At 44.0% G+C, this 25553-nt stretch overlaps 1 protein-coding gene across 1 annotated transcript in view; it reads left to right on the plus strand.

Moving 5' to 3' along the window:
• Window positions 1-23508, plus strand: part of LOC124622175 (acetylcholinesterase-like) — a 115816-nt gene extending 92308 nt beyond the window's left edge. Inside the window, exons 9-11 of the mRNA XM_047147818.1 lie at window positions 954-1086; window positions 15124-15244; window positions 22838-23508. Coding sequence (XP_047003774.1) covers window positions 954-1086; window positions 15124-15244; window positions 22838-22985 — 402 coding nt within the window. The 3' untranslated portion in view covers window positions 22986-23508. The remainder of the gene's footprint in view (window positions 1-953; window positions 1087-15123; window positions 15245-22837) is intronic.
• The last annotated feature ends 2045 nt before the right edge of the window (window positions 23509-25553 follow it).

Raw genomic sequence — 25553 nt, forward strand, 5'->3', positions numbered from 1 at the left:
GCGAACGAGTGAATATGAAAAGCCTTCGTTTATGAAGGCGATATAACATAGCGGGTTGCATAAAACGACATTGGTAGGGGCAGATAAATTAGCCTGAGCATGACTACACGTAACGTTTCCCATGAATTCGCCAAATCCAGTCCCTTCCATCGGATTGTTACAGGGTATAGCGTGATTCATCACTCCAGATCACTTGTTTCCAGTCGTCCGCTGTAGAGCGGCGTCGGTATTTATACCGTCTCAAGCATCTCTTAGCACTGACTGCAGAAACATATGGCTCATTACGAGCTGTTCGATCACTCTACCTCATTCCTTTTAGTTCCCTACACAACTCACGGTGCTAGGTGGACTGCTGATAGCATTTTGGAACTCGCGAGTGATTCCTTCCGCTGATTTTATGCGATTTTGTAAAAGTACCTTCCACAATACTCCACGATCCCTGTCCGTCAGTACAGTAGCTCTGGCAGGTCTTGGTTTAGCTGTTGTTGTTCCTTCGCGTTTCCAGTTCACATCGCCAGCAGTCGCCTTGGGCAGCTTTGGAAGGGTTAGAGTGTCTCTGATGGATTTGTTACTCACGTGACATCTGTTGACCAGTCACGTTCGAAGTCACTGAGCTCTTCTGAATGACCCACTCTCTTGTTAGTGCTTCTTTACTGACAGTACAGTATTCGTCGCCTCCTTCTATGCTGGTGAGTCCGTCTCTCGTCTCATCTGCTGGTCAATTCTGCATTCCATAGATGTGACCGGATATTTCTGATCAGACACTGTACATTGCATGTGATAGTCCACATCAACAACATAATATTCATTGTAAAACTCTGGTACTCTTTTGAAACGTAATGTGCATTGTGAAGCTAAAAGGTCACTCACTCTTTTACAACAAGTGTAAACTGACTCCTTATTTTCAGGTAATCGTACACGTCATTTTTTGACATAGATGTTTATGTTTGCAGATGCTGACGGACTTCGGCTTCGTGGAGCCATCAGATACCGCAGTGAGGATCATGGCTAACCAGTCTGACGCCGCTCCCATCTTCTACCACCTGTTTGACTATCGCGGACCTTCCATAGGGAACTCCACCTACGGTATGAAGTCACACTTATCAGCAGACTACAGACAATAGCTTTGCGTGCGATTTGTCCATTAGACTCCTTTTCTTTCTAGTGGCGCTTGCGTTTATGTCTTAAAATCATAATGTTATAAATTCAGAGCAGTAATGATGTTAATTGGTCTAGAACTGTTACGTATTTTCATTTTCGCATTCGAGTCGGGCGTGAGAGATTTAAAATGTCGCATTAATGAGGGAGACTTTCCAGCAGCACGGAAAAAATTCAGATATATATGCGTACTACCTGAAACTCCAGTGAATCAAGAAAGTAACTACGTTATCAGGATCACTCTCATTCACGTAAACAGTTCTCCTCCAGATTTTGTTTCCAACTGAAGTGTTTCTTTATGCCTTTTATTCTGATAATATTTGCAATCATTGTTCTTAGTCATAACGCACTTGTTTCCACAGTTGAAAATTAAGATGACTGTACTCTTCCAGTTGTTGTGTACGAGCTAAAGAAAGAAATCGGTATACAATTAAGTCAAGTGAAACACAAACATTTTATTAATTAAGGAAGAACTTATCTTTCATGGATTGACCCAGCAGTGGCGGTTTGTAGTAGTGCGTGATTGTTTGATACTTGGTGGCCGAACTGCTTCAAGAATGAAACACGCAAACAGCAACTGTGCTGTGAGGTAACAGTGGTCTGAAAAGTCCACTCCAATGCTGCAGATGAATAGGTACTTTGCTCGGAATGAGTAAACATTGAAGACAGTATTATAACGTTCAGCAGTACAGTGAATACTGCTAAGATCTGTATGCTTGTTACGCTCATCAGGCTGACAACGTACTCTGAACTGGCTCTACGATGGTAACTAACTAACAGCGCTCGAGGCACACTGCTGTGTATGCTACACTAACGCTGCGCGACGACTACCGGTATATTAGACTGCGGGTCTGGTGCGGCCGTCTTCATGGCAAGGACTTATAATTGTGCTCCGAGGGCTGTGGCCCGAGGCTGGCTCGGATGGACCCTGCCAATGATGCTTTGCTGGCTTTCAGCTTCTTTGCGATTGTCGACCTTTTGCTTGAGTTTCGATAGTCGACTACGCCACACATCTACCCCCAAATCTTACGCAAGGCCGTCGTATACAAAAGTTGAGAACGCTGGCGCGGAGAAGGACAGAACACCGACGTAGTTGCGGGGGTAGGAATCGACGCCGAAGCCGGCGATATGCTCCTACCAGCACCCCGGAATTCTCCCTCCACATGGCCGCAAACTCCAATTGGAAAAACGTCCACAGGGAGCATGTCGAGGTCCGCAGAGGCAGATATTGGCTCTGAAACAGATTGAAGTCGGAAACTCCCAAGCGCCCGGCCAAGTGACTGGACTCAACTTCCCCATGGCTGTGGCGCGGGCTGCCAGACCAGCTGCGACGCTAAAGGCACTTCCATGTCGATCTCCACTGGGGTCTCCGACAGGGGAGACGACCACGCTGCAGGTGGAGGCAACTGAGACGGTGAAGGCGGCTGCTGCAGACACTGGCGACGAAATGGGACCGCGAACACAAGTCGATGTGGAGCAACTGGGAAAAACTTCAGTTACTTCGCAGCAGACTGCGACACTTGCGGAACACTCGAAAGTAAACGGCTTGCTGAAGCTGAAACTTGCATGTGTGCAGCAGACTGTGAACCTGTAGGGGCAGACACGTGTTGCAACAATGCTCGATGACGGTGCTCATGGAGATGCTCCACCAGCCATTTGCCGTCTCTTGGCAAGGAGCGGTACACAGAAAAGAATTCCTTGAGTGTTTGGTTCCTTGAGTCTGTAAAGCGAAGCTTGTCCATCAGTGATTTGAAGGTCCGAAATGAAACGCTCTGGTTAACCCGCAGGACAGGACAGATAGCATAAATTGTGGAACGGGGCCAAAATAAGTGGCTGTCAGTTACAGTCGAATACAGAACTTTATTATTTGATCAAAATTTACAAGAGCCCCCCCAAAAAAAAATTTGTTTCAAACACTCAGCTTTAATCTTAGGGGCTGAATTACCGGCTGAAAGCCACTTTAATTTAAAAACGGCTGATGGTCAATAACTTAAAACGCAAGCATAATCAGAAATTTAAAAGGCAAGCCTTATCGTAAAACAGTTCTTTAGTTAGGCTGAAGTATCAAGTTAAAGTCAAATCGGCCGAAGGCTAACACTTAAAACTCCATAACATTAGTTTAAAAAAAATACCAAAGGCCTTACGTGAAACCTTTTTTTTAATTTAGGTTGAAGACCTTAGAGAAAACAACTCAAACTCAAAATCGGATGAAGGCCCAAGACTTAAAATTCAACAACATTAAAATTTTTGAAATGCCAAAGGCCTTACGTGACACAGTACCTTAAACTAGGCTGAAGGCTTTTAGAGCAAAACAGCTCTAATTTTAAAAAATCGGCTAGAAGTCATACAAGTACAAACAACAAGAACAAATTAAAACAAAGGGCAGTACACACAAGGGCGCTAAGACGTTCGACGGTGGGCTTGTAATTCAATCACTATCGCTCGCTTAGGTGAAACAGGCAGTCGGACCAACCATTCACGATACGACGACAATCCAATTGACCTACAGTCAGTGGACCCACCGACAAGATAACTTGCACTTCACCCGACCAGGGCACAGCAGGGAGTTCAACGGAACAACGTAGAAGATATTGGCGCCCGCAGCCAATCATACATGGAGCTGTCAAACTACACACCTTGCTGGACAGCAACAACACGATGAGGAAACTACACTGCCTGAAATTTACGTCAACGGCCAGGGCAGGTAACCGGAGCGTTAGCGGCCACAAGGCAGAAGATTCCGCTTGTGCACTTCAATTCAAATAACCAAATATAGTGAAACTCCACCGGAGGGTGGCTAGAATTTTCCAAATTGAAAACCACGCTGTTTCTCGCGGGAATATCCCAACAGCCGACAACGAACTCCAAACGACACAATGTGAACAGTCTTGACATGCTGGTAGGTTAAATCAAATCTCAATTTTCGTGTCCAGGGTTGGTGAGCCACGGACCTCGTAGCAATGGGAACAGCGACACACACTTCGACACCACGTAGAGACCGCCAGCGTGCCCCGACCAAACTACGCCCCGCCGAGAATTCCTCGCTGCTTCACGCCAAACGACCGACAGCACTAAAATAAATGGGCAGTGGACATCACAGCCTACACACAATATCACAAATACTTGGACAAAGAACGCTACCAATGCTAAAAGCAGTGACTGTGCAATCACCAGGACGAATCACAAGTTGAGACACACACCGGCAACCCATAAGCGATCGGAGAGCAAATACACGTCATGCGGCAAGACGACCAACCGACGATCAACCAAGACCGTCCCCAGCCACATGTGCAGGCAACGGTCGGACGAGTCACGGCTATCTGAACCTCACTGCCGCTCCAACCCGAACGAACTTCTGCCTCGTCTCAACCGTCCGACTGCCAGGTCCGAACTCCCCTGCTGGCGCGTTCCATCTGACTTCATTGCCCCGTCCGAACTGCACTGCTGGCGCGATCCAACCCGTTGCTCGACACAAGACGAGCAGGAAGTAATAGCAGTCCAGCAAAGATAATACGGCAGGGCCTATATCGATAAGCGGTGCTGCTGCCGTTCACGGGCAGGCAAAGCAGCAACTCAGTGACACCAGTAATTGAAAATTAAGATAACGAGGCGGCAGTACGGTAAAAACGGGATGTTAAACAAGAGATGGCACGAACACGAGCCACACACGGCTCACGAACAAACCGTTCTACCTCATTATTTGACTGTGAGTGGAAGGGTGCTTAAGAAAATATGCGGAATACCATTGTTACTACAAAACCGTCGGAACTGTTGAAAGGTAAATTATGGCCCGCAATCTGAATCTATCGCTTCAGGCACCCTTCAATGCAGAATACTGAAGTAAGTGCCGACAGTGTATTTGCTGATGCGGTGCACTTCATTGGCACAAACGGGAATTTGCTGAAAGCATCGATTGCTAACAAACATCTGGCGTTCCAGAATGGACCAGCAAAGTCGAGACGCAATCTCTGCCTTGGTCCTGAGGGTCGCGACCAGTTAAAATAACTTTGAGCTGGTGCGGCATGATGCTTTGAATAAGCTGTACATTGAGAAGTCATCTGTTCGATATGACTGTTCATACCTGGCCGTGTACAACTGTGTCTTGCCAACTGTTTCATGCGGACAATGCCCCAATGACTTCGAGGTAAATTTCAACACTACTAACTGGAGGAACTGTGGGACTGTAACATGGGCATCGCCATTTCCCGTATGGATAAGTAGCATCCGCATCTGCACTGAAATGGCAGGACGAGGCATATAGAAATCGCCTACCATGGGATGACTGAACTCTGTAATACTGCCAAGCCACACCCTCTATGAACACATTCCAAAATGACCCTCAGGGTCGGCTCAGATGCAATTTCACTTGCTACTTGAGGATAGTTCAAAGGAAAGCCCTCCAAAACGTTCCGATCTCGAGAATCCACTTAAATGCAGGAGCATTCAGAGGAGTTAGACATCTCATTGGAAGCACTGGTAGTTGCAGTAGAAGATCAGTATGTGAATGCTTAGCTGTGGGCCGATACATAGGTTCATATTGATAATATGAAAGCAGAAAGACCTATCACTCCAACTTCTGGGCTTTCTGACGAGGGACCAGCTTTGATTGATTAAATTGGGCCGTCCATGATAACATGATAAAGCAGGAACGTCCCTTCCCTCCCCCCCCCCCCCCCTCACCACCATAGATGATGACGGGGACGGCCGTCTCTTTTGACTGACTGTAATCGCATTGTGCCTTATACAGAGATTCGGACGAGAAGATAATTGGCCTGTCTGTGGATCCTATTCTGTTTGACAACACAGCGCCGGTATCATAAGGTGAGACGCCCACAGCAAGAACAACTGGTTTCTTAGTGTCGAGGTGGATGAGACAACCTTCCCTCAATAGGACATCCTTCAGAGGCTGAAAAGTGCTCTGACAGTCTTTAGATCATGCAAAAGAAACCCGTTTTCGATGCAAGCGATTCAAAGGAGCAGTGATCTCTGCTGTGTGAGGAATAAAAAGAATGTAATAACATAATTTGCCTGTCACTGCTTACAGTTATTTGACAGTCTTGGGTGCAGACAAACCCCTCATAGCACACAAGTGAGACTGTGAAGGATGAATGGGTTGTGCATTAACGACATGTGCAATTGTACTCCATTTCAGTATCGAAAAAGGAACAATTTCACCTATTGCACTTTACACCTACTTCTGATAACACTTTGAACAACGTGTGGTGTCACCGCCAGACACCACACTTGCTAGGTGGTAGTTTTAAATCGGCCGCGGTCCATTTAGTACATGTCGGACCCGCGTGTCGCCACTGTGTGATCGCAGACCGAGCGCCACCACAAGGCAGGTCTCGAGATACGGACTAGCACTCGCCCCAGTTGTACGGACGACTTTGCTAGCGACTACACTGACGAAGCATTGCTCATTAGCCGAGCCAATAGTTAGAATAGCCTTCAGCTAAGTCCATGGCTACGACCTAGCAAGGCGCCATTAATAACATTGCATGTATCTAAAGAGTCTCACTTGTATCGCCACAATCTCCAGATGTACCAAAAGGATGGATTAAAGTTAAGTGGTCCAAATGCTACGTACTTTTCTTTATAGCATTCATTACGTATCCTGTTACAGACCTCTCTCTTGCCTGCTAAACGCGTGCCTTTCGGCTACTTCCGTGGCGTGGCTGTCTTTCTACGCCACAACACAACGAATCTAACTTCTGCTAGTGATCAGCTGGTGTCCGGCCAGAAGTTACTGTATCATGCAAGTAATAAGCACAGTGAGCAACTTCTGAAGTAAGCTGCTCTAAAAGCCTCTGAGAGATCGTGTGCAATGAAGCCCTGCCGAAATGCAATCTTTGAAACTGGAATAGACCCTGATATATATTAATAATAAGCTTCGTGGATGTCTCGTCCAATGGCGCTTGCAAATATCCGTCTTGTAAGACAATTTTAGGTTCAAAAAATGGTTCCAATGGTTCTGAGCAGTATGGAACTTAACATCTGAGGTCATCAGTCCCATAGACTTAGAACTACTTAAACCTAACTAACCTAAGGACATCACACACATCCATGCCCGAGGCAGGATTCAAACCTGCGACCATAGCAGCAGCGCAGTTCCGGACTGAAGCGCCTAGAACCGCGCGGCCACAAAGATCGGCACAATTTTTGGAAAAAAATGTGACTGTGTTCCATTTTGTTCATGAGCTCGTCTGGGCGAGGCAACGGGAACGAATTACAGACAGTTTGTGGACTCACAGTAGCCTTAAAATCTGCACGTAGCCTTAACCCACCCGACGGCTTCGTAATATAGACCAAGAGGGCGCCCACCGACTATCTGACACAGGTTTTATCACACCGCAGTCCCGCCATCGGTGTAACTCTTTAGAAACCTGGTCCTGAATAGCATAAGGGACAGGCCGTGGGCTGCGCGTTGTCTTTCAGAGTGATATGAGCCTCAAAGTCTGATTCCTTGCCTAAACCTCCGCCAAACAACTGACTGTGTTTAGGGCACAACATCAGTGCTAGCTTGAGGCACAGCCGCATTCACTTGTAGGTCATTGCCTTGTATAGACACACCAAATAAATCGCATCTTTCCATACCGAAAATGGAAAACCTATTACACCAGAACGTCCTGTTTTTGTAGTATTTCGAAGAGTGAAATACAGACTACCCACTCCCAATACAGGGATACCCTCATCATCAAGAGGTGACATTGTGGCAAGAGGCTGTTGTAGCCGAGGACTGTGTAATCATTCATACGATGCGTGGTTAAGCACTGTAACAATTTCACCAGTATCTAACTGTAATTTCACATCGCAATTTGTCACACGCACATGAACAAATAACTTACTGGACTGTCGTTTGACACCTTGAAATCGATTCTATATTCCGACATAATTGTCGTAAAGAAGTGTGGCTATAATACTTGTTAAATCTTTATTTGAGACTACAATAGTGAAACTATAGTCGCAGTAGATAAAATTTTTCTTTAAAAAAAAGGTGTTACATTACCGGTTTCAACGAACGACGTCATTTTCAAATGTAAAACATCAGTTATATACACATTATGTATTCTCCAACTGACATTTTACATTTGAAAATGATGACGTAGTTCGTTGAAACCGGTAATGTAACGCCCCCCTTTTTTGAAAAAAGAAACATTTTGTGTACTGTGACAATGGCTTCACTATTGAAGTGTCAAATAAACGTTTAACCTTGAGATCGTCTGCACTGACGAACAGGTTGAGCCGCTGAGGGTCACTGTGCATAGGCGTGGCAACAACATCATTCACTTTCGAGGACACAGAGTTTGAATTCGACCTTGAAAATTACCTGGTGCGGGGGTTTGAAGACACACTCGTTGAATGCGGCTTTGCTTGCCGCATAAAGAACACTTTGCTTCCAAACATCGATATTGTTACCGATCATGCGCTCGGAAACACCATAGGCAAGACTTCCTTGTGTTGTTCGAAATTTATTGGTTCAAATGGCTCTGAGCACTATGGGACTCAACTGCTGAGGTCATTAGTCCCCTAGAACTTAGAACTAGTTAAACCTAACTAACCTAAGGACATCACAAACATCCATGCCCGAGGCAGGATTCGAACCTGCGACCGTAGCGGTCTTGCGGTTCCAGACTGCAGCGCCTTTAACCGCACGGCCACTTCGGCCGACCGAAATTTATTCACTGACCGCGGATTCCTTGGCATCATCTTTATTAGATATAGATATACTAACCATTAATGACACATGAAAATGTGTGCCGCACCGGGGCTCGAACTCAGATTTCCCTCTTATCATGAGCGATCACCTTCACATCTTCTGGCGTTGCTACTTTATTACAGGCAATCGAATCATCTGCGAACAGTCTAAAAGAGCATCCGACGCTTTCTACTAGATCATTTATATACATTATAAACAACAATAGTCCTGTCACACTTCCTAGTGATACTGCGGAAATTACCTTTACATTTGTCGATTTTGTTCCCTTAAGAATGATGTGTTGAGTTCTGTCTGCAAGGAAGTCTCGAATCCAGTCGCAAATCTTGTCCAATACTCGATAAGTTCGTATTTTTTTCACTAAACGGCAAGGTGGGACGATACCAAATGCCTTCCTCAAGCCAAAGAAAACGGTATCAACCTGAGCTATGGATCTCATGGAGGGGTTTCGCAAGATCTCTAGTCACAGAATCCACGATGATTTTTATAGAGGAGATTTTCGTTCTGCAAAAACGTCAAAATAATTATGCATAAAACATCTTTCATAACTCTACAACAGATGGAGGTCTACAATACAGGTCTATAATTGTGTGCATCTGTCCTACGGGAATGAAATACGCTTTTTGCCAGTCGCTTATACCCTTCGTTGCTTCAGTGATCTGCGATAAACTGCTGCTAGAAAGGGAGCAACTTCTTTCTTATAATCTTTGTAGAGTCTCATAGATATCTCATCTGGTTCTTTCCACTAATAAGCGACTGTAGCTGTTTTTCTGTTCTGCTATCGGCTGTCTCAAAATCTTCCATTTTGACGTTTGTACGAAGGTTGAAAGAAAGGACTGGATTACGATCTTCCGCGGCATAGAAATTTCAGAAGATCGAATACAGTATTGCGGGCTTCTCTCTGGTATCTTCTGTTTCAGTGTCAGTATAGTCTCTGAGTGAATGAATAGATGATTTCGAACTGCTTACGGATTTTAAATAAGACCAGAACCTCCTAGAGGTCTTATTCATATCAGTAAACACAATTTTACTTTCACAGTCATTGAGATCTTCTCTCATTGCTCTCCGTACACTCATTTCCACATCATTCAGCTTTTGTTTGTCAGCTATTTTTTATCTTCAATCTGAGACGAAGTTCTCTTTGTTTACGGAGCAGTTTCCTATCACGGCTATTACACTTCGGTGGGTCATTCCGATCGCTTAAGACCTTGTTTGGAATATACTTGTTTATGACATATTGAACGATGCTTTTGAATTTTTTCCATTTGCTCTCCACATCTTCGTCCTTATCGATGAATATCTGATTATGACTACTCAAATTCTTTGCAATTTGCTTTTGACACTCTTGCTAAGCAAAGAAATCTTCCTACCGTTCTTAGTATCCCGTAAAACCCGTAGTCATAACCTCTCTCAATACCTGATGCTCTCTGATACCTTTCTGTACGTAAACTCATACGTTCAGTCCTGTTGGTTGCTTTGAGGTCAAAGACGTTACTTTCACCAATTGTTTCTCTATCTGTTTAAAGCGATTTTCAGAGAAGACATCCAGAATAATGTCACACGAAGACCAGTCTGTGGCACCAATTTTGATAGCATGAATATTCCAACCTATAGCTAGCAAGAGAAGACATCCAGAATAATGTCACACGAAAACCTGTCTGTGGCACCAATTTTGATAGCATGAATATTCCAACCTATAGCTAGCAAGCTGAAGTCACCCCCATTACAACAGCATGATCAGGAAAATCGTTAACGATTTTCTGTGAGTTCTCTCTGAAGAGCTATACCACTATAGCTCCAGACCCAAGTGGTCTATGGAAGCATACAATTATCGTATTTGACCAGCCTTGGACGCGTAACTTCACCTAGGTTGAGTTAATTTCGGGATACGTGGTAACTTCGCTAGCTATTTTCCAGTTCTTTAATGAAATAAATACGCCACAACCATTGGCAACTAACCTAACCTTACGATAAATATTCCAATCTGAACTTAGGATTTCGCTGCTAATAACTTACAGTATCAACCACCTTTCTGTTCCTAATACTATTTGGGCATTATAACCTTCAATAATCGATACTTTTCCTTGATTGCTCCTACAGTTCACTAATATCATGTTAACCTTTTCTACACCCGATCTATGAGGACGAGCATCCTCTGAGAGTGTTATGGCTGATTTAACTTCGATTTTGAAGTCCAATTCGGCTCTCATCCGAAAGGAGTGGGGGGTTTCTCTAACATAAAAAACCCATGTGCACGCCACACGTACTCCGATACATTAGTATCAGCTTCCTTCACCCGATAGCGCAGTTAGAGAAATTCGCATCCCATACAGTCGCAGAGTCGTATGAGCTCTGATTTAGACCTTCTACTCTGCTCCAAAACACAGGGCAGCGATCGGCCCTGGGCACAATGCTGCAAACAGACGGCTTAGCCTGCATCACGCCTGCGATAATTGCCTTCATCAAATCAGCCTTCTGGTGAAAGGAGCCAAGGATGGTCTTCAGAACCCAAGCGGCAGGCGTCATACGTGCCGAAATTTGTCCCTACACTAAGAAATATATCAAGATGTGTGGCGTCAGTGTTCTCGAACTGACTGTAGAACCTCATTAATGTCTTGGAGGTGGGTTATACCCTGTTACACCTATGCCCCAATAACAGCACCAGCTGTCTAAAATAGGTTTCGTCGGACAAGAACCAGCTAAACCGATAAAACTGGTAACAGGATAAATAAGTTAAAGAAAGTATGTAGTAACTTGGTCTGAACAAATAAATTAATGTAGTTGGCACAATGGCCAAGTTAAGTCTGAATTCTATATTCATCTTGCGGCTGAATCTCATATTTTGTCTTTTAATATACAGTATAGTCATGGAAATACGTTTGTGCCTAGAGAAAACACGAGGTATTCTTCATTAACACCCAAATATACACTCCTGGAAATGGAAAAAAGAACACATTGACACCGGTGTGTCAGTCCCACCATACTTGCTCCGGACACTGCGAGAGGGCTGTACAAGCAATGATCACACGCACGGCACAGCGGACACACCAGGAACCGCGGTGTTGGCCGTCGAATGGCGCTAGCTGCGCAGCATTTGTGCACCGCCGCCGTCAGTGTCAGCCAGTTTGCCGTGGCATACGGAGCTCCATCGCAGTCTTTAACACTGGTAGCATGCCGCGACAGCGTGGACGTGAACCGTATGTGCAGTTGACGGACTTTGAGCGAGGGCGTATAGTGGGCATGCGGGAGGCCGGGTGGACGTACCGCCGAATTGCTCAACACGTGGGGTGTGAGGTATCCACAGTACATCGATGTTGTCGCCAGTGGTAGGCGGAAGGTGCACGTGCCCGTCGACCTGGGACCGGACCGCAGCGACGCACGGATGCACGCCAAGACCGTAGGATCCTACACAGTGCCGTAGGGGACCGCACCGTCACTTCCCAGCAAATTAGGGACACTGTTGCTCCTGGGGTATCGGCGAGGACCATTCGCAACCGTCTCCATGAAGCTGGGCTACGGTCCCGCACACCGTTAGGCCGTCTTCCGCTCACGCCCCAACATCGTGCAGCCCGCCTCCAGTGGTGTCGCGACAGGCGTGAATGGAGGGACGAATGGAGACGTGTCGTCTTCAGCGATGAGAGTCGCTTCTGCCTTGGTGCCAATGATGGTCGTATGCGTGTTTGGCGCCGTGCAGGTGAGCGCCACAATCAGGACTGCATACGACCGAGGCACACTGGGCCAACACCCGGCATCATGGTGTGGGGAGCGATCTCCTACACTGGCCGTACACCACTGGTGATCGTCGAGGGGACACTGAATAGTGCACGGTACATCCAAACCGTCATCGAACCCATCGTTCTACCATTCCTAGACCGGCAAGGGAACTTGCTGTTCCAACAGGACAATGCACGTCCGCATGTATCCCGTGCCACCCAACGTGCTCTAGAAGGTGTAAGTCAACTACCCTGGCCAGCAAGATCTCCAGATCTGTCCCCCATTGAGCATGTTTGGGACTGGATGAAGCGTCGTCTCACGCGGTCTGCACGTCCAGCACGAACGCTGGTCCAACTGAGGCGCCAGGTGGAAATGGCATGGCAAGCCGTTCCACAGGACTACATCCAGCATCTCTACGATCGTCTCCATGGGAGAATAGCAGCCTGCATTGCTGCGAAAGGTGGATATACACTGTACTAGTGCTGACATTGTGCATGCTCTGTTGCCTGTGTCTATGTGCCTGTGGTTCTGTCAGTGTGATCATGTGATGTATCTGACCCCAGGAATGTGTCAATAAAGTTTCCCCTTCCTGGGACAATGAATTCACGGTGTTCTTATTTCAATTTCCAGGAGTGTATTTCGTTGAAGTTTCACCATTGCAGTGGGTTCACTTACTTTCCGTCAAACAAAATGTAAAAAATAAGGTGATAATATATAAAGTTTTGATTACTAGATTATGGTATTTACATTTATAATTTTACTATCGAAAAATATATAGCTTACATCACATACTGATTTTATGTGGCTGTGTGACATTTGAAACATCAGTTGTAGTGCAAACTGCCGTTCGGCTACTCCGGTTTAGATTTTTCGCGCTCTCATCAGTCACTCCAGATAAATGCTGGAGTGCCTCCTCTACAAGACAACCCCCGATTTCCTACCAGAGCTTTGTCCATCTCAGTTAATATTCCGTTCAATTACCTCATTGTCTGTTCGTCGCCAATCTCTAATTATCTTCTTTCTTTCCTAAAGTCATAACATACAAAAGGCCACAGTTACGAATGTAGTTAGCTGAACATGTGCATAGCCCCCCTAAATGAATCAGTATGGGAAGAAAGAAAACAAAACATTTACCATAGACACGATATTAAACAAAGACCATAATACATGACATAGTTCCAATATATATGTTGATATTAGGTATAGTTTCATTTTAGATTAGCAGTCTGTGATAAGCGTTAAATGTAATTATCCCCTCCTTGAATAAGTTTAATGGTCACTGATATTCACTGAAAGCTCGTCGTTTCATACAACAACGATAAAATGGAATGAAGTGCGAGTACAATTTTACTACAAGATATTGTGTAACACACACTTTCTTTGTCAGAGATGAGTTACACTAGAATTTTGTGCAAGAACATGTAAAAAATTGGAAACGTAAACTGAAACGTCCCCTTTTGAAGAATTATATATGACTGTGCTTAAACTGACACACAATATTTTTAGCGCAACGCAATCTGACTTTCAGAAATCCCTACAAAAGAATGGCCCTGACTAACATTAACCTATACCTTTCACAAATCACTTACCTCACAAAAATCTTCGTCACTCAAGCTACTGCAATACAGCGAGCGCCACTACTGCCAGCTAAATAAAAGATTCAAACTACTGAAGGCACTAACTACTGATAGGCATAGTTAGCAAATGAAAGATTTTAATAGAGAGCAAACAATGTATTTGCCTTAATAGTTTTGAAAACTCGTAATATACATAGCAGTTCATGACAACCAGTCTTACGAATTACAAAACTCCGCCATCTCTCTCGCCACATCCACCACTGCTGGCGGCTCACCTCCAACTGCGCAACGCTACGCGCTGTTAACAGCCAACAGCCCAACACTGAAATAGCGAATATTACAACAATGCCACCCAGCCACAGACTGCACACAGCACAGACAGTGATTTTCATACAGAGCGCTACGTGGCGTTACCAATAAGAAAACCTAAACAGCCTACTTACAAAACTTATGCTATGTTATTTATCTGGAATGTCGCACAGTGCAAAACTGACTGAAAGCTGAACTTAATTATCAGTGAAGACCATAGTGTCTTCCAAAATAAAGTTCTCAACGGCGGCAGTATAGGTTTGTCGAGGCCCTACCATAATCTCTACGGTGCAACCATTTTGAACACTGTCATTGTTTTATAGGTGTTACTACTTTGGAGTTTTATTTCCAAAAGACAGCTGCTTAGCTGCTAAGCGTATTGCATCCTGTAGCGTAATTACATATTCTTTCCACTTTAGCGTGTTAATTGGTTTGATTTTTTTTATTCATATGTAACGGTGATAGTTAATATCTATGAGGTCACGAATTGATTCAGAAAATTCTATACCTACTTAAATATTGTAGTATTACGTATACCGATCGTCAGAACACTCTGGACTAATGTCTGTTTGATATATTGTGTTTTAGAGTTTGCAAGCTTAATGCGTGTATGAGAATGTGCTGGCTAAGTTTCTTCTTTTCTCACAGGAACTCCTCATGGATCACAACGGTCGGTGCTCTTTTCAGGATTAGTCACGAACCCTGACGAAGAATTCATCCAGCTAAGGACAAACATGGTTAGATTGTGGGCCAACTTCGTAAAATACGGGTAAGCATAGCATGTGCCAAGAACCTCGTTTCTTACAATATAACGGATTTTTTCGTTGTTGTTAATATAGTCTTCAGTCAGAAGACTGGTTTGATACAGCTCTCCAGGTCAGTATACCCTATACAAAAAATATACCCTATACAAACCCCTTCATCTCTGCGTAACTACTGCATCTTACATCTGTTTTACTGTGCTTACTTAGTCACACCTTGGCCTCCTTTTATTATCCTAACCTTTCACACTTCCTTTCATTACTAAACAGACATTGTATCCCGTCAACAGCCCCTTTAGTGAGGTTTTGTCATCATTTTTTTCTCTCAAAGTCGATTCAGTATATCTTTAATAGTAATCCGATCTAGCTATTTGATCTTTAGCTTTCTTCCGTAGCACCATATTTCAAAAGCTACTTTTCTGTTCTTCTTTGAACGGCTCATGGTCCACATTTCACGTCCATACAAAGCTACACTCCGGCCAAATGACTTCAGAAAAGACTTCCAACTGTTAACAAATTTCTCTTTTTAGGAAAATTTTTTGGATCTTGCCAGTCTGTATTTTATAATCTTTCTACTGAAGCCATTTTTCTGTCGAAATATCAACACTCATCGACTACGTTTAGTGCCTCAATTCCTAATCTACTTCCCTCAGCATCGTCAGATTTCAGTGAGTGCGTTCTATTATCCTTGCTCCTCTTGTAACCCATTTTCATGACACTTTCCATTACCTTAAATTGATGTTCCAAATCCTTTAGGGTCTTTGACAGTTTGAGTAACAGTGGGGGATAGTACAATCGTGTCTCACTCCTTTCTCAACTACTGCTTCTCTTTTATGTCCATCGCCTCTTATAAGTGGATTCTGGTTTTTATATAAATAGAAGATTACATTTCGCCCTCTGTATTTTAATGCTGCTACCTTCCTAATCAGAATTTATGTACTGTTTTGCCTCCTAAAGTAAATTAAAAGTAATTAATATTGACTCAAAAAATGCAAAGTAAATCAAAATATTATCCCTACTTATCAGCGTGCTGGTTAAGCGTGGAACATATCTGACAACTTAGTCGTTCTTAGGGAAACTCTTAGAATTAGTCTCTATTGCTGGTCTGATAGAGCCAAGTTACATTTCTGTGTAATTGTGGTTGCCGATATTTTTACTAAGGTGGGGAGGTAACGTCGATCAGTTAAGATGGGGTTGGGATCGGGGATGGAGGTAGTCGATGAGGTTAATAGGTTTTACAGCCTCAGACTACTCTACTTTACAGTTTTGCATAATTTGGAATAATTATTAAATTCACAGTACTGTTCTTCTGTTGCTCCGTTAACCAAACAGGACAAATCAATAAAGATACGACATTTAAGAAGTCTGATACTACTTGCACATGGAAAATGAAAGATTATGCAAGATATGCTTTTTCTAATAGAATTATTCTTTTCATTTGCTTTTTTCATGTCTGCAGCACCTTTTATTGTATAAGTGGCAAAGAATCTTTGTGAAGGAACAGCTCCTTCGATTATGTCTGTATAATATCCGTTTTCAAACATGAGAAAGACAAGTGTTTAAAGATACAGTAACAGTTTTAAGTAAAGGTAATACGAACTGATTGAATACGCTGAAGTAATCAAATCTGCTCGAAATATCTTGGAAATAGTGTGAAGAAGTTTAAATGAAAACAGTACAAATATGAAAAAGAAACTTAAATGTACTGTGGAAGAATGTGTATAATCACCAGAAGTCTACACACAGGTAAAAATTGCATGGAAAGAAATTGGCTGTGTCTTTCCAAATGAACCATCCCGTCATTTACCTTAAGCCAGGGCAATTCAGCTGGGGTGATTAGGAGCACGTAACAGTCGGAGGTGTAGCTTAGCATCTGGGCAGAGTTGGGTTTGGGCTGAGTGTTTTGCAGGAGTGGGCTCATTATAAAAAAAACATATTTACTAAACGCAAATAAATTCCCCAACAATTCACAACAATTTAAAATTAGCAAGAGTAAACTCAAGTATCTTGCCCGCTACAGTTCTTGAGAAATTCGGCAACAAACAACTGTAAATAAATTAAAATTTCTTCCAATACAGTAGTAAGCGAATCTGATATTAAATACCTTACCAGCAATAGCAAAATTCAAGGTCTGTAACAAATCAATACACATCTCACAATACTACAGCTAAACAGGGGCCACTAACAAAACAATGTACATCTCATAATACTCGGCCTCTTTGTCCACAAAACATAGTAAAGCAGAAAATAACGATCGTCACTCAGTGAGAAAATAATGACAAATCACACTCGCAATGCTCAAACTTCACAGCAGTGTGTACTCACAATAAAGTCCACTTCTCCCTCCACCAGATACTCATTCCTGCTAATCCTATTAACTTTTGTTGTTGTTTTGAAATAATACACAGCTGTATACGACCTTTACTTGAATATTTGTTTTGATGTAAATGGTGAAAAAGAAGATTTATAACCAAAAAGACACACAGAAAGAAAACATTTTCTAAATCTTACAGTGCGAGATGTTAAGAAATGTGTCGTGTAGCTTGCGCCATAAAGCAAAATGTGTTTTAAAATAAAAAAGGTTTTTTGTGGTTCACGAATAAATTAATCTATTTATATATTAGAAATTCAAGATAATAAAAGAACAGTTCGTTGGAAAAACTTTCAACTTTGTGGTCGGTTGAACCTGATACAACATATTATGAAACTTCCTGGCAGATTAAAACTGCACGACTGACGGCCCGTACTCACAGCTTTACTTCTGCCAGTATCTCTTCTCCTACCTTCCAAACTTTACAGGAGCTCTCCTGCGAACCTTGTAGAACTAGCACTCCTGAAAGAAAGGACACTGCGGAGACATGGCTTAGCCACAGCCTGGAGGATGTTTCCAGAATGAGACGAGATACTGGCAGAAGTAAAGCTGTGAGTACCGGCCGTGAGTCGCGCTTCGGTGGCTCGGTTGGTAGAGCACTTGCCCGCGAAAGGCAAAGGTCCCGAGTTCGAGTCTCGGTCGGGCACACAGTTTTAATCTGCCAGGAAGTTTCATATCAGCGCACACTCCGCTGCAGAGTGAAAATCTCATTCTGACATCATGTTATGTTTGTGAATTGAAATTTTCTACAAGACAGTTCCCAGTGCTTCTTCATTAAGTTTTGACAGTAATTTTTATGTGTCAGTTTCTCTTATCTGTTAAATTTGTGAGTCAGTTTTAAACTTTCTGGCAAATAGTAGGCCAACTTCTGAGACTCAATCTTAGCGTGGGGCGTTAATGTGGAATTTAATTTTCTCGAACGTGCTACATGCATTTCTTCTTAGTTTTCTACAAATGTTGATTAGAAAAACCCATACGAGGTGTCACAAATATCTGCTGATTCTCTACAGTGGTTTTCATCTCCTTTTACGATTATTAAAACAACGGACAAAAACCATTTCGATTTCGCCTTCCTCTATTTTCAGGACATTCTGGCACCATTCCCCACTACCTCACCAGTGCGCTCCTTCTTCAGCCTGAGAAACAAAATAAAAAATTACGTAGCTATATGTTTATTACCACCCGACTGTGGTATGGCCTATACTACCTAATGTTGCACATTAAAACATGGCGGTTACAGGAACTGATTTGAGTAGGCGGAATTTCATTATCGCGTTACAATCTACAACAGACTACTTAATAATTGTTAATCCTCGTGAAATAAAATATACACGGAAGCAAATAAAATTCGCTTGTAAAACAAAATCAAAGACTGCATCACACATGTTCCACAAAATTCAAGAGTGATGTCTGCACTTTATTTCACTTTATTCCAAACGCTGCATGCGTCCGCTGTTATGCGGTAAACTCGAGAATCACGAAGCGATTCATATTATCCGCCGCCCATACTAACCGCCGTTCCCCTACACGTAGTGTTAATCGAGCTCGCAGCGTAATGATCACAGAGCCATCCTCACGAGAGTTATAAACGCGTATTCTCTGCTTGCAAGAAAATGCATCAAACCAAACATACAATACTGTGTTTATGGTCCTGTCATGCGAAATACAACTCCCAACATCCGTTAACTTCTACTAAGTTTCCATAAGACATAATTTGACCAGCTGACCAAAATGACTGCCAGCCACTAAAGCGATCACCGGAGCCCTTGTCTGTACCTCTCCTGTAGCCGCCATCCTCTCGCCACGGAGTAACAACTCTTAGTATCTCTAGCCCATTGTGTCCACACCACACGGGTGCACCCTGCATCGACCTACACAGGTTTCAAATATACAGGCACTACAGCGCACCAGCTCAGAGACGATTCTTTTAGAGTTCACTCTCTTCCCAGTGACCTGCTGACTGCTTCCCTCCACCCTCACAGCTCCAACTGTGACCCACTGATATGCTTTAGTCCTCCAGTGTGCCTTCAAACGCATCGAGCCAATGCTCCCCCACCAGGCACGATGCCACTCCTCGACTCGCCTGCTGCTGGCCCCAGCAGCGTCTGGTGGAGGCTCTCTTAGACGTCGCCTCAACTCCCGCTCCATTGTCCACATCTCCTAGCTCATCCCACTTCCACCAACCTCGACAACCGCCTCCCAACTCGGCCAGGCACCATGTTGATCGTTGGGGACCCGGCGCAGGATTCCCGACCACGCCACGGCTATCACGGCGTTGCCTTCTGGGAGATGTTCCTCCTTTCAAGTGGGGCAGGTGACTGACGTCCATCGCCTCCCACCGCCCCGGCTCACCTCCTCGCGGTGCTAGCTGCAGTACAAACTCCGCTGATCGTACCCTTTGGCTAAAGTCAAGCGCCGGAATAGTGCAACCACACTTGGCTGGGCGGGAACGTTCCGCGAATTTGAAATTCACGGCACAGAGGTAAACACAGACACTCTTATAAACAAAAGTTCGTGCACTGCTAAATGGTAGACAAAGCGTGTTTCTCTAATAGCAGACCTTCAACGCCAACTGTTTTCAGTAGCCCATGGGAGGATCAGCATCTTACTTCCGGTGGTGATGATAGTTATGCAAAATGTTTAATATCCCATAAAATTTGCGATGACCTCGACACGAAGAGATGAAACTCTCTCTTTCTCTGGGAAAGGCGAATGGAGGCTAGAAATCTCACATACTTTCCAATATTGTCTGCAGCGCGCAACGTTGCCACTGGTATAAAGTTTGGAGAGTGTTTAAGCCTTCTAAGACAGTTGCGTAACGAATTTGGGACAAGGTTCTGACGACACATATCAGGAATTTTTGCCACGAAGTACACTGTTGACGACCAGTCTGAAAAACCACGGATTACAAATGCAGATCGTTGAAATTCAGTCATATGGAATGCAGCAAGGATGATTAGTTTGTTCGAACGAAGGAATGGCTCAGACCAGTTCTTTTCCCTCATGAAAATATGGATACTGTGTCTGAGGTGTTCCGTATCACAGAATAACTTGAAATATGTTTTGAGATTGTGCTCATTCAGTCGTTCCAAAAACTGAGGATCTTGTATGAAGAAAAGCAAAGACATCGAAGAAGAAATAATAAAATACTAGTATGTACTAATTTTGCGTGGTTTTAATGCATTTTGGTTTCGCTGTGTTGACTTGTAGTCAGCTATCTGTGGATGAAGAGATCAGTGATTAGCTTACTCATTTAATTCGTTCTTACATTTACTACTTTCAGCTGTTTCCTTTACATTGTAACGTATTAGTAATTATGCTCACTGTAATCATCTACTTCCTTAAATGCTAAACATGTTTAATCAACATATCTCATGTTGCTCAACAGAACATTTACTTGTTTATTACAACATAAACTGCAATTTTTCTCTTTAATTTACGATACCACCATCCAAAATTGCCTGATCTTCGTCCCACTGAGGGCCGTATGATTCTTTCGGCGACACACCTGACACGTCTCGTAGCGATAAGCCCTCCCGCTGCCAGGACCCGAGCCAAATCTTTCTACTCTATAGAGAGCGCTATCGTGAAAGGGAGTGTCTTAAGTAGTTTAGGAAAGCACGGTAAACGTAAATGTTAATGACTGCACGGGTTTTTGAAGCACCGTCCAGTGTCTTATCATTGCGAAAGCTCGCTCTCTCCTAGTAAGAAAGCGAGAATTGCAAGAGAAATGTGCGCTTCAGGTTTTATACACTCCTGGAAATTGAAATAAGAACACCGTGAATTCATTGTCCCAGGAAGGGGAAACTTTATTGACACATTCCTGGGGTCAGATACATCACATGATCACACTGACAGAACCACAGGCACATAGACACAGGCAACAGAGCATGCACAATGTCGGCACTAGTACAGTGTATATCCACCTTTCGCAGCAATGCAGGCTGCTATTCTCCCATGGAGACGATCGCAGAGATGCTGGATGTAGTCCTGTGGAACGGCTTGCCATGCCATTTCCACCTGGCGCCTCAGTTGGACCAGCGTTCGTGCTGGACGTGCAGACCGCGTGAGACGACGCTTCATCCAGTCCCAAACATGCTCAATGGGGGACAGATCTGGAGATCTTGCTGGCCAGGGTAGTTGACTTACACCTTCTAGAGCACGTTGGGTGGCACGGGATACATGCGGACGTGCATTGTCCTGTTGGAACAGCAAGTTCCCTTGCCGGTCTAGGAATGGTAGAACGATGGGTTCGATGACGGTTTGGATGTACCGTGCACTATTCAGTGTCCCCTCGACGATCACCAGTGGTGTACGGCCAGTGTAGGAGATCGCTCCCCACACCATGATGCCGGGTGTTGGCCCAGTGTGCCTCGGTCGTATGCAGTCCTGATTGTGGCGCTCACCTGCACGGCGCCAAACACGCATACGACCATCATTGGCACCAAGGCAGAAGCGACTCTCATCGCTGAAGACGACACGTCTCCATTCGTCCCTCCATTCACGCCTGTCGCGACACCACTGGAGGCGGGCTGCACGATGTTGGGGTGTGAGCGGAAACCGGCCTAACGGTGTGCGGGACCGTAGCCCAGCTTCATGGAGACGGTTGCGAATGGTCCTCGCCGATACCCCAGGAGCAACAGTGTCCCTAATTTGCTGGGAAGTGGCCGTGCGGTCCCCTACGGCACTGTGTAGGATCCTACGGTCTTGGCGTGCATCCGTGCGTCGCTGCGGTCCGGTCCCAGGTCGACGGGCACGTGCACCTTCCGCCGACCACTGGCGACAACATCGATGTACTGTGGAGACCTCACGCCCCACGTGTTGAGCAATTCGGCGGTACGTCCACCCGGCCTCCCGCATGCCCACTATACGCCCTCGCTCAAAGTCCGTCAACTGCACATACGGTTCACGTCCACGCTGTCGCGGCATGCTACCAGTGTTAAGACTGCGATGGAGCTCCGTATGCCACGGCAAACTGGCTGACACTGACGGCGGCGGCGCACAAATGCTGCGCAGCTAGCGCCATTCGACGGCCAACACCGCGGTTCCTGGTGTGTCCGCTGTGCCGTGCGTGTGATCATTGCTTGTACAGCCCTCTCGCAGTGTCCGGAGCAAGTATGGTGGGTCTGACACACCGGTGTCAATGTGTTCTTTTTTCCATTTCCAGGAGTGTATGTCTGCAACAGTGTGACTCTGATGTAGTACAGTACTGTTTTCCTTTTTGTTCCAGCACACCGTCCCCCGAGGGTGAATCAATCGAATGGACGGCGTTCAACAACAGCGACCAGAATTACATGCACATCACGAATGTCTTTGAAATGAAGCAGAATGTGTACGAACAGCGAATGGATTTCTGGCATGAAATAATGCCTATCTAACGCACAGAGAAATCTCCTACAATGACACGCAGCCCTAAAAAGTGACTGTTGAACATCTGTGTTGAAAAGGCCAGAATCTGATACCCATAACGAAACCAGTATTAAAGTGTATTTATTACTCGTACTTAGGTAATAGTACGCTGTTGTGTTCAGTAATATTTCTCCGCATTGTAGCCGTCAACGTCAACACGTGTGACACAAAAAGGAAAATGTAAATTCCTAAATTATGCATGTCCTTCAGAGAATATCGATTTGCACCATATTGGATAATGTTTAACGTTTAATAATCTGAACATGTTTGGAGATGCAAGTTCACCAATTCTGACTTTCATCCTCCCCAACAGCTCACATTTAGCAATAAATGTGCTTCTCTGTGACTGAATATACTAAGCAACTGACGCTTATCGTACTAGATCAACTCTACTAGTAGTATGGAAGCCTGGAAATATCCACTTATTGTGAAAAATGGACTTTTATCTTTCAGTAGACGACTTACAATGTATACTTTCATTGTATTAGCTTTATGAGCTTTTTTTTCCCTAAAACGAAGAAGTGAGTAGCTTCAAATTCTATGGTTCTGTTGTGATACCTGTAACTAATTTTTCAACAAAGCATATATTTGCCCTCTTCTTGTTGATTTGAGGTATTACATTAGTAATTAACTATATCTATAAAAGAAAACACACAGAAAACCAAATAGACAAAAAATGTTTGTTGGAGCACTGTTTTTCCTTTCACTCTTACTGTATTCATAGCTTTCATTCCATTTAAATTAAGACAACAATAAAAGACTTCCAAAACCTGGATTTTAAAATCTGAAACTTTTCGAAATAAAAGAACTTCTCTATCAAATGAGATATTATTGTATGGATACGGTTTTTCACTGTAATATATTATTAAATTGCGACGGAGGATTAAAAAGCAAACAATAAACTATAACTGCAGTATGAGAAATCGGTTGGAAACTTTCCCCATGTCAGCACGTTGTACGTATCGACACAAAATCAAATAGAGGTAATGTACTAGCAGACCAAATAGTGAATGAGAAAATAGGAATGCGTGTGAGCTATTACGAACAGCGTAGCGAACGCATTATCGTAGCCAAGTTAGACATGAAACCAACAGCCACCATGGTAGTACAGGTTTACGTGCCACATGCCATCTACTTCTGCAAACGATGAAGAGATAGCAAGAATGTATGATGAGACATAGGAAGTTATTCAGAGAGTTAAAGGAGACGAAAATTTAATTCTATTTTGTGACTAGAATTCGCCAATGGGAAAAGGAAGAGAAGGGAAAGGAACAGAAGAACGTGGACTGCAGGAAAGGAAGCCACGTGGTAGAATTTTGTGCAGAGCTTAATTTAATCATCGCTAATACTTCGTCTGCGAAACATGAAAAAAGGCTTTACACGCAGAAGGGATCTGACGACTCTCGAAAAATTCAGAATTGTTGTATAGTGGGAAGACAGAGATTCCGAAATCAGACTTTAAACTGTAAGACATTTCCAGGAGCTATGCGGACTCTGACTATAAATTATTGGCTATGAAATGCAGATTAAAAGTGAAGGAATTGGTGTAAGGTAGGAGATGAGACATAGATAAACAGAAACAACTAGAGGTTGTTTATAGTAGGAACAAACTGTCAGTTCTGGAGAAGATCACTGACATCAGCACTTTTCTTTTGCATCCGGCTTCATATTACAGCTGAGGCAATTATTCTTGTTCTATTCAATGTAATTCCTCCCCTCCACTTCTTCTCCCTCCCCCCCTGTCGATACCCTCTGCTACTCTGACCAGAAGTCCTGTTATTCAGCAATTGCACTAAAGTAGTTCTGACGATATCTAACTTCAACCCATCCCCCAGAAGAGCTTCTGTGAAGTATGGAAGACAGGAGATAAGGTATCGGCATAACTGAAGCTGTGGGGATGGGTCGAGAGACATGTTTGGATAGCTAAGATGGTGGTGTACTTGCTCGCAAAAGGCAAAGGCAAAGTTCCCGAGTTCGAGTCTCAGTCCAGCACACAGTTTTAATCTGCCAGGAAGTTTCATATCAGCGCACACTCTGCTACAGAGTGAAAATCTCATTCTAGACGCAGTGGGTGTTTGCGTGACCAGTTCTCTGGCACCTCGTCATTTAAAAATTTAAGTCCTTTTGAAAAGCTTCTTTTGATAGGCTTGTGTTGAAACATACGCAGAAATTCTTCTTCTCCCACTATTTTAGCCCGAATGGTGTTCAGATGCCTACTGAGGAGACATATTTGCTAACCCCGTCCTGCGCATCCCATCGGTTACAATATCTTTGCCGAAGGCATTATTAGACAAAGTACGGACGTGTCCCAGCCGTTGGTGCCTTGCCTCATCGACGCTAGTGAGCCAAATACTTGAAAAGAGTCAGACCACCTACAAAGACAATATCGTTTTCGTGTATGGGCCTCCCTGTAGTGTAGACTCAATTCTTGCGTTGTCCCTGTCTATAGAAAACAGTTTCCACTTGGTAGAGAGCCGTCTCGGTTGACATACTGTATTCTCCCTCCACTGGGATTGAGAACAGCCATGACTGGAGGC

Source organism: Schistocerca americana, chromosome 7, assembly GCF_021461395.2.
Source record: "Schistocerca americana isolate TAMUIC-IGC-003095 chromosome 7, iqSchAmer2.1, whole genome shotgun sequence".
NCBI lineage: Eukaryota > Metazoa > Arthropoda > Insecta > Orthoptera > Acrididae > Schistocerca > Schistocerca americana.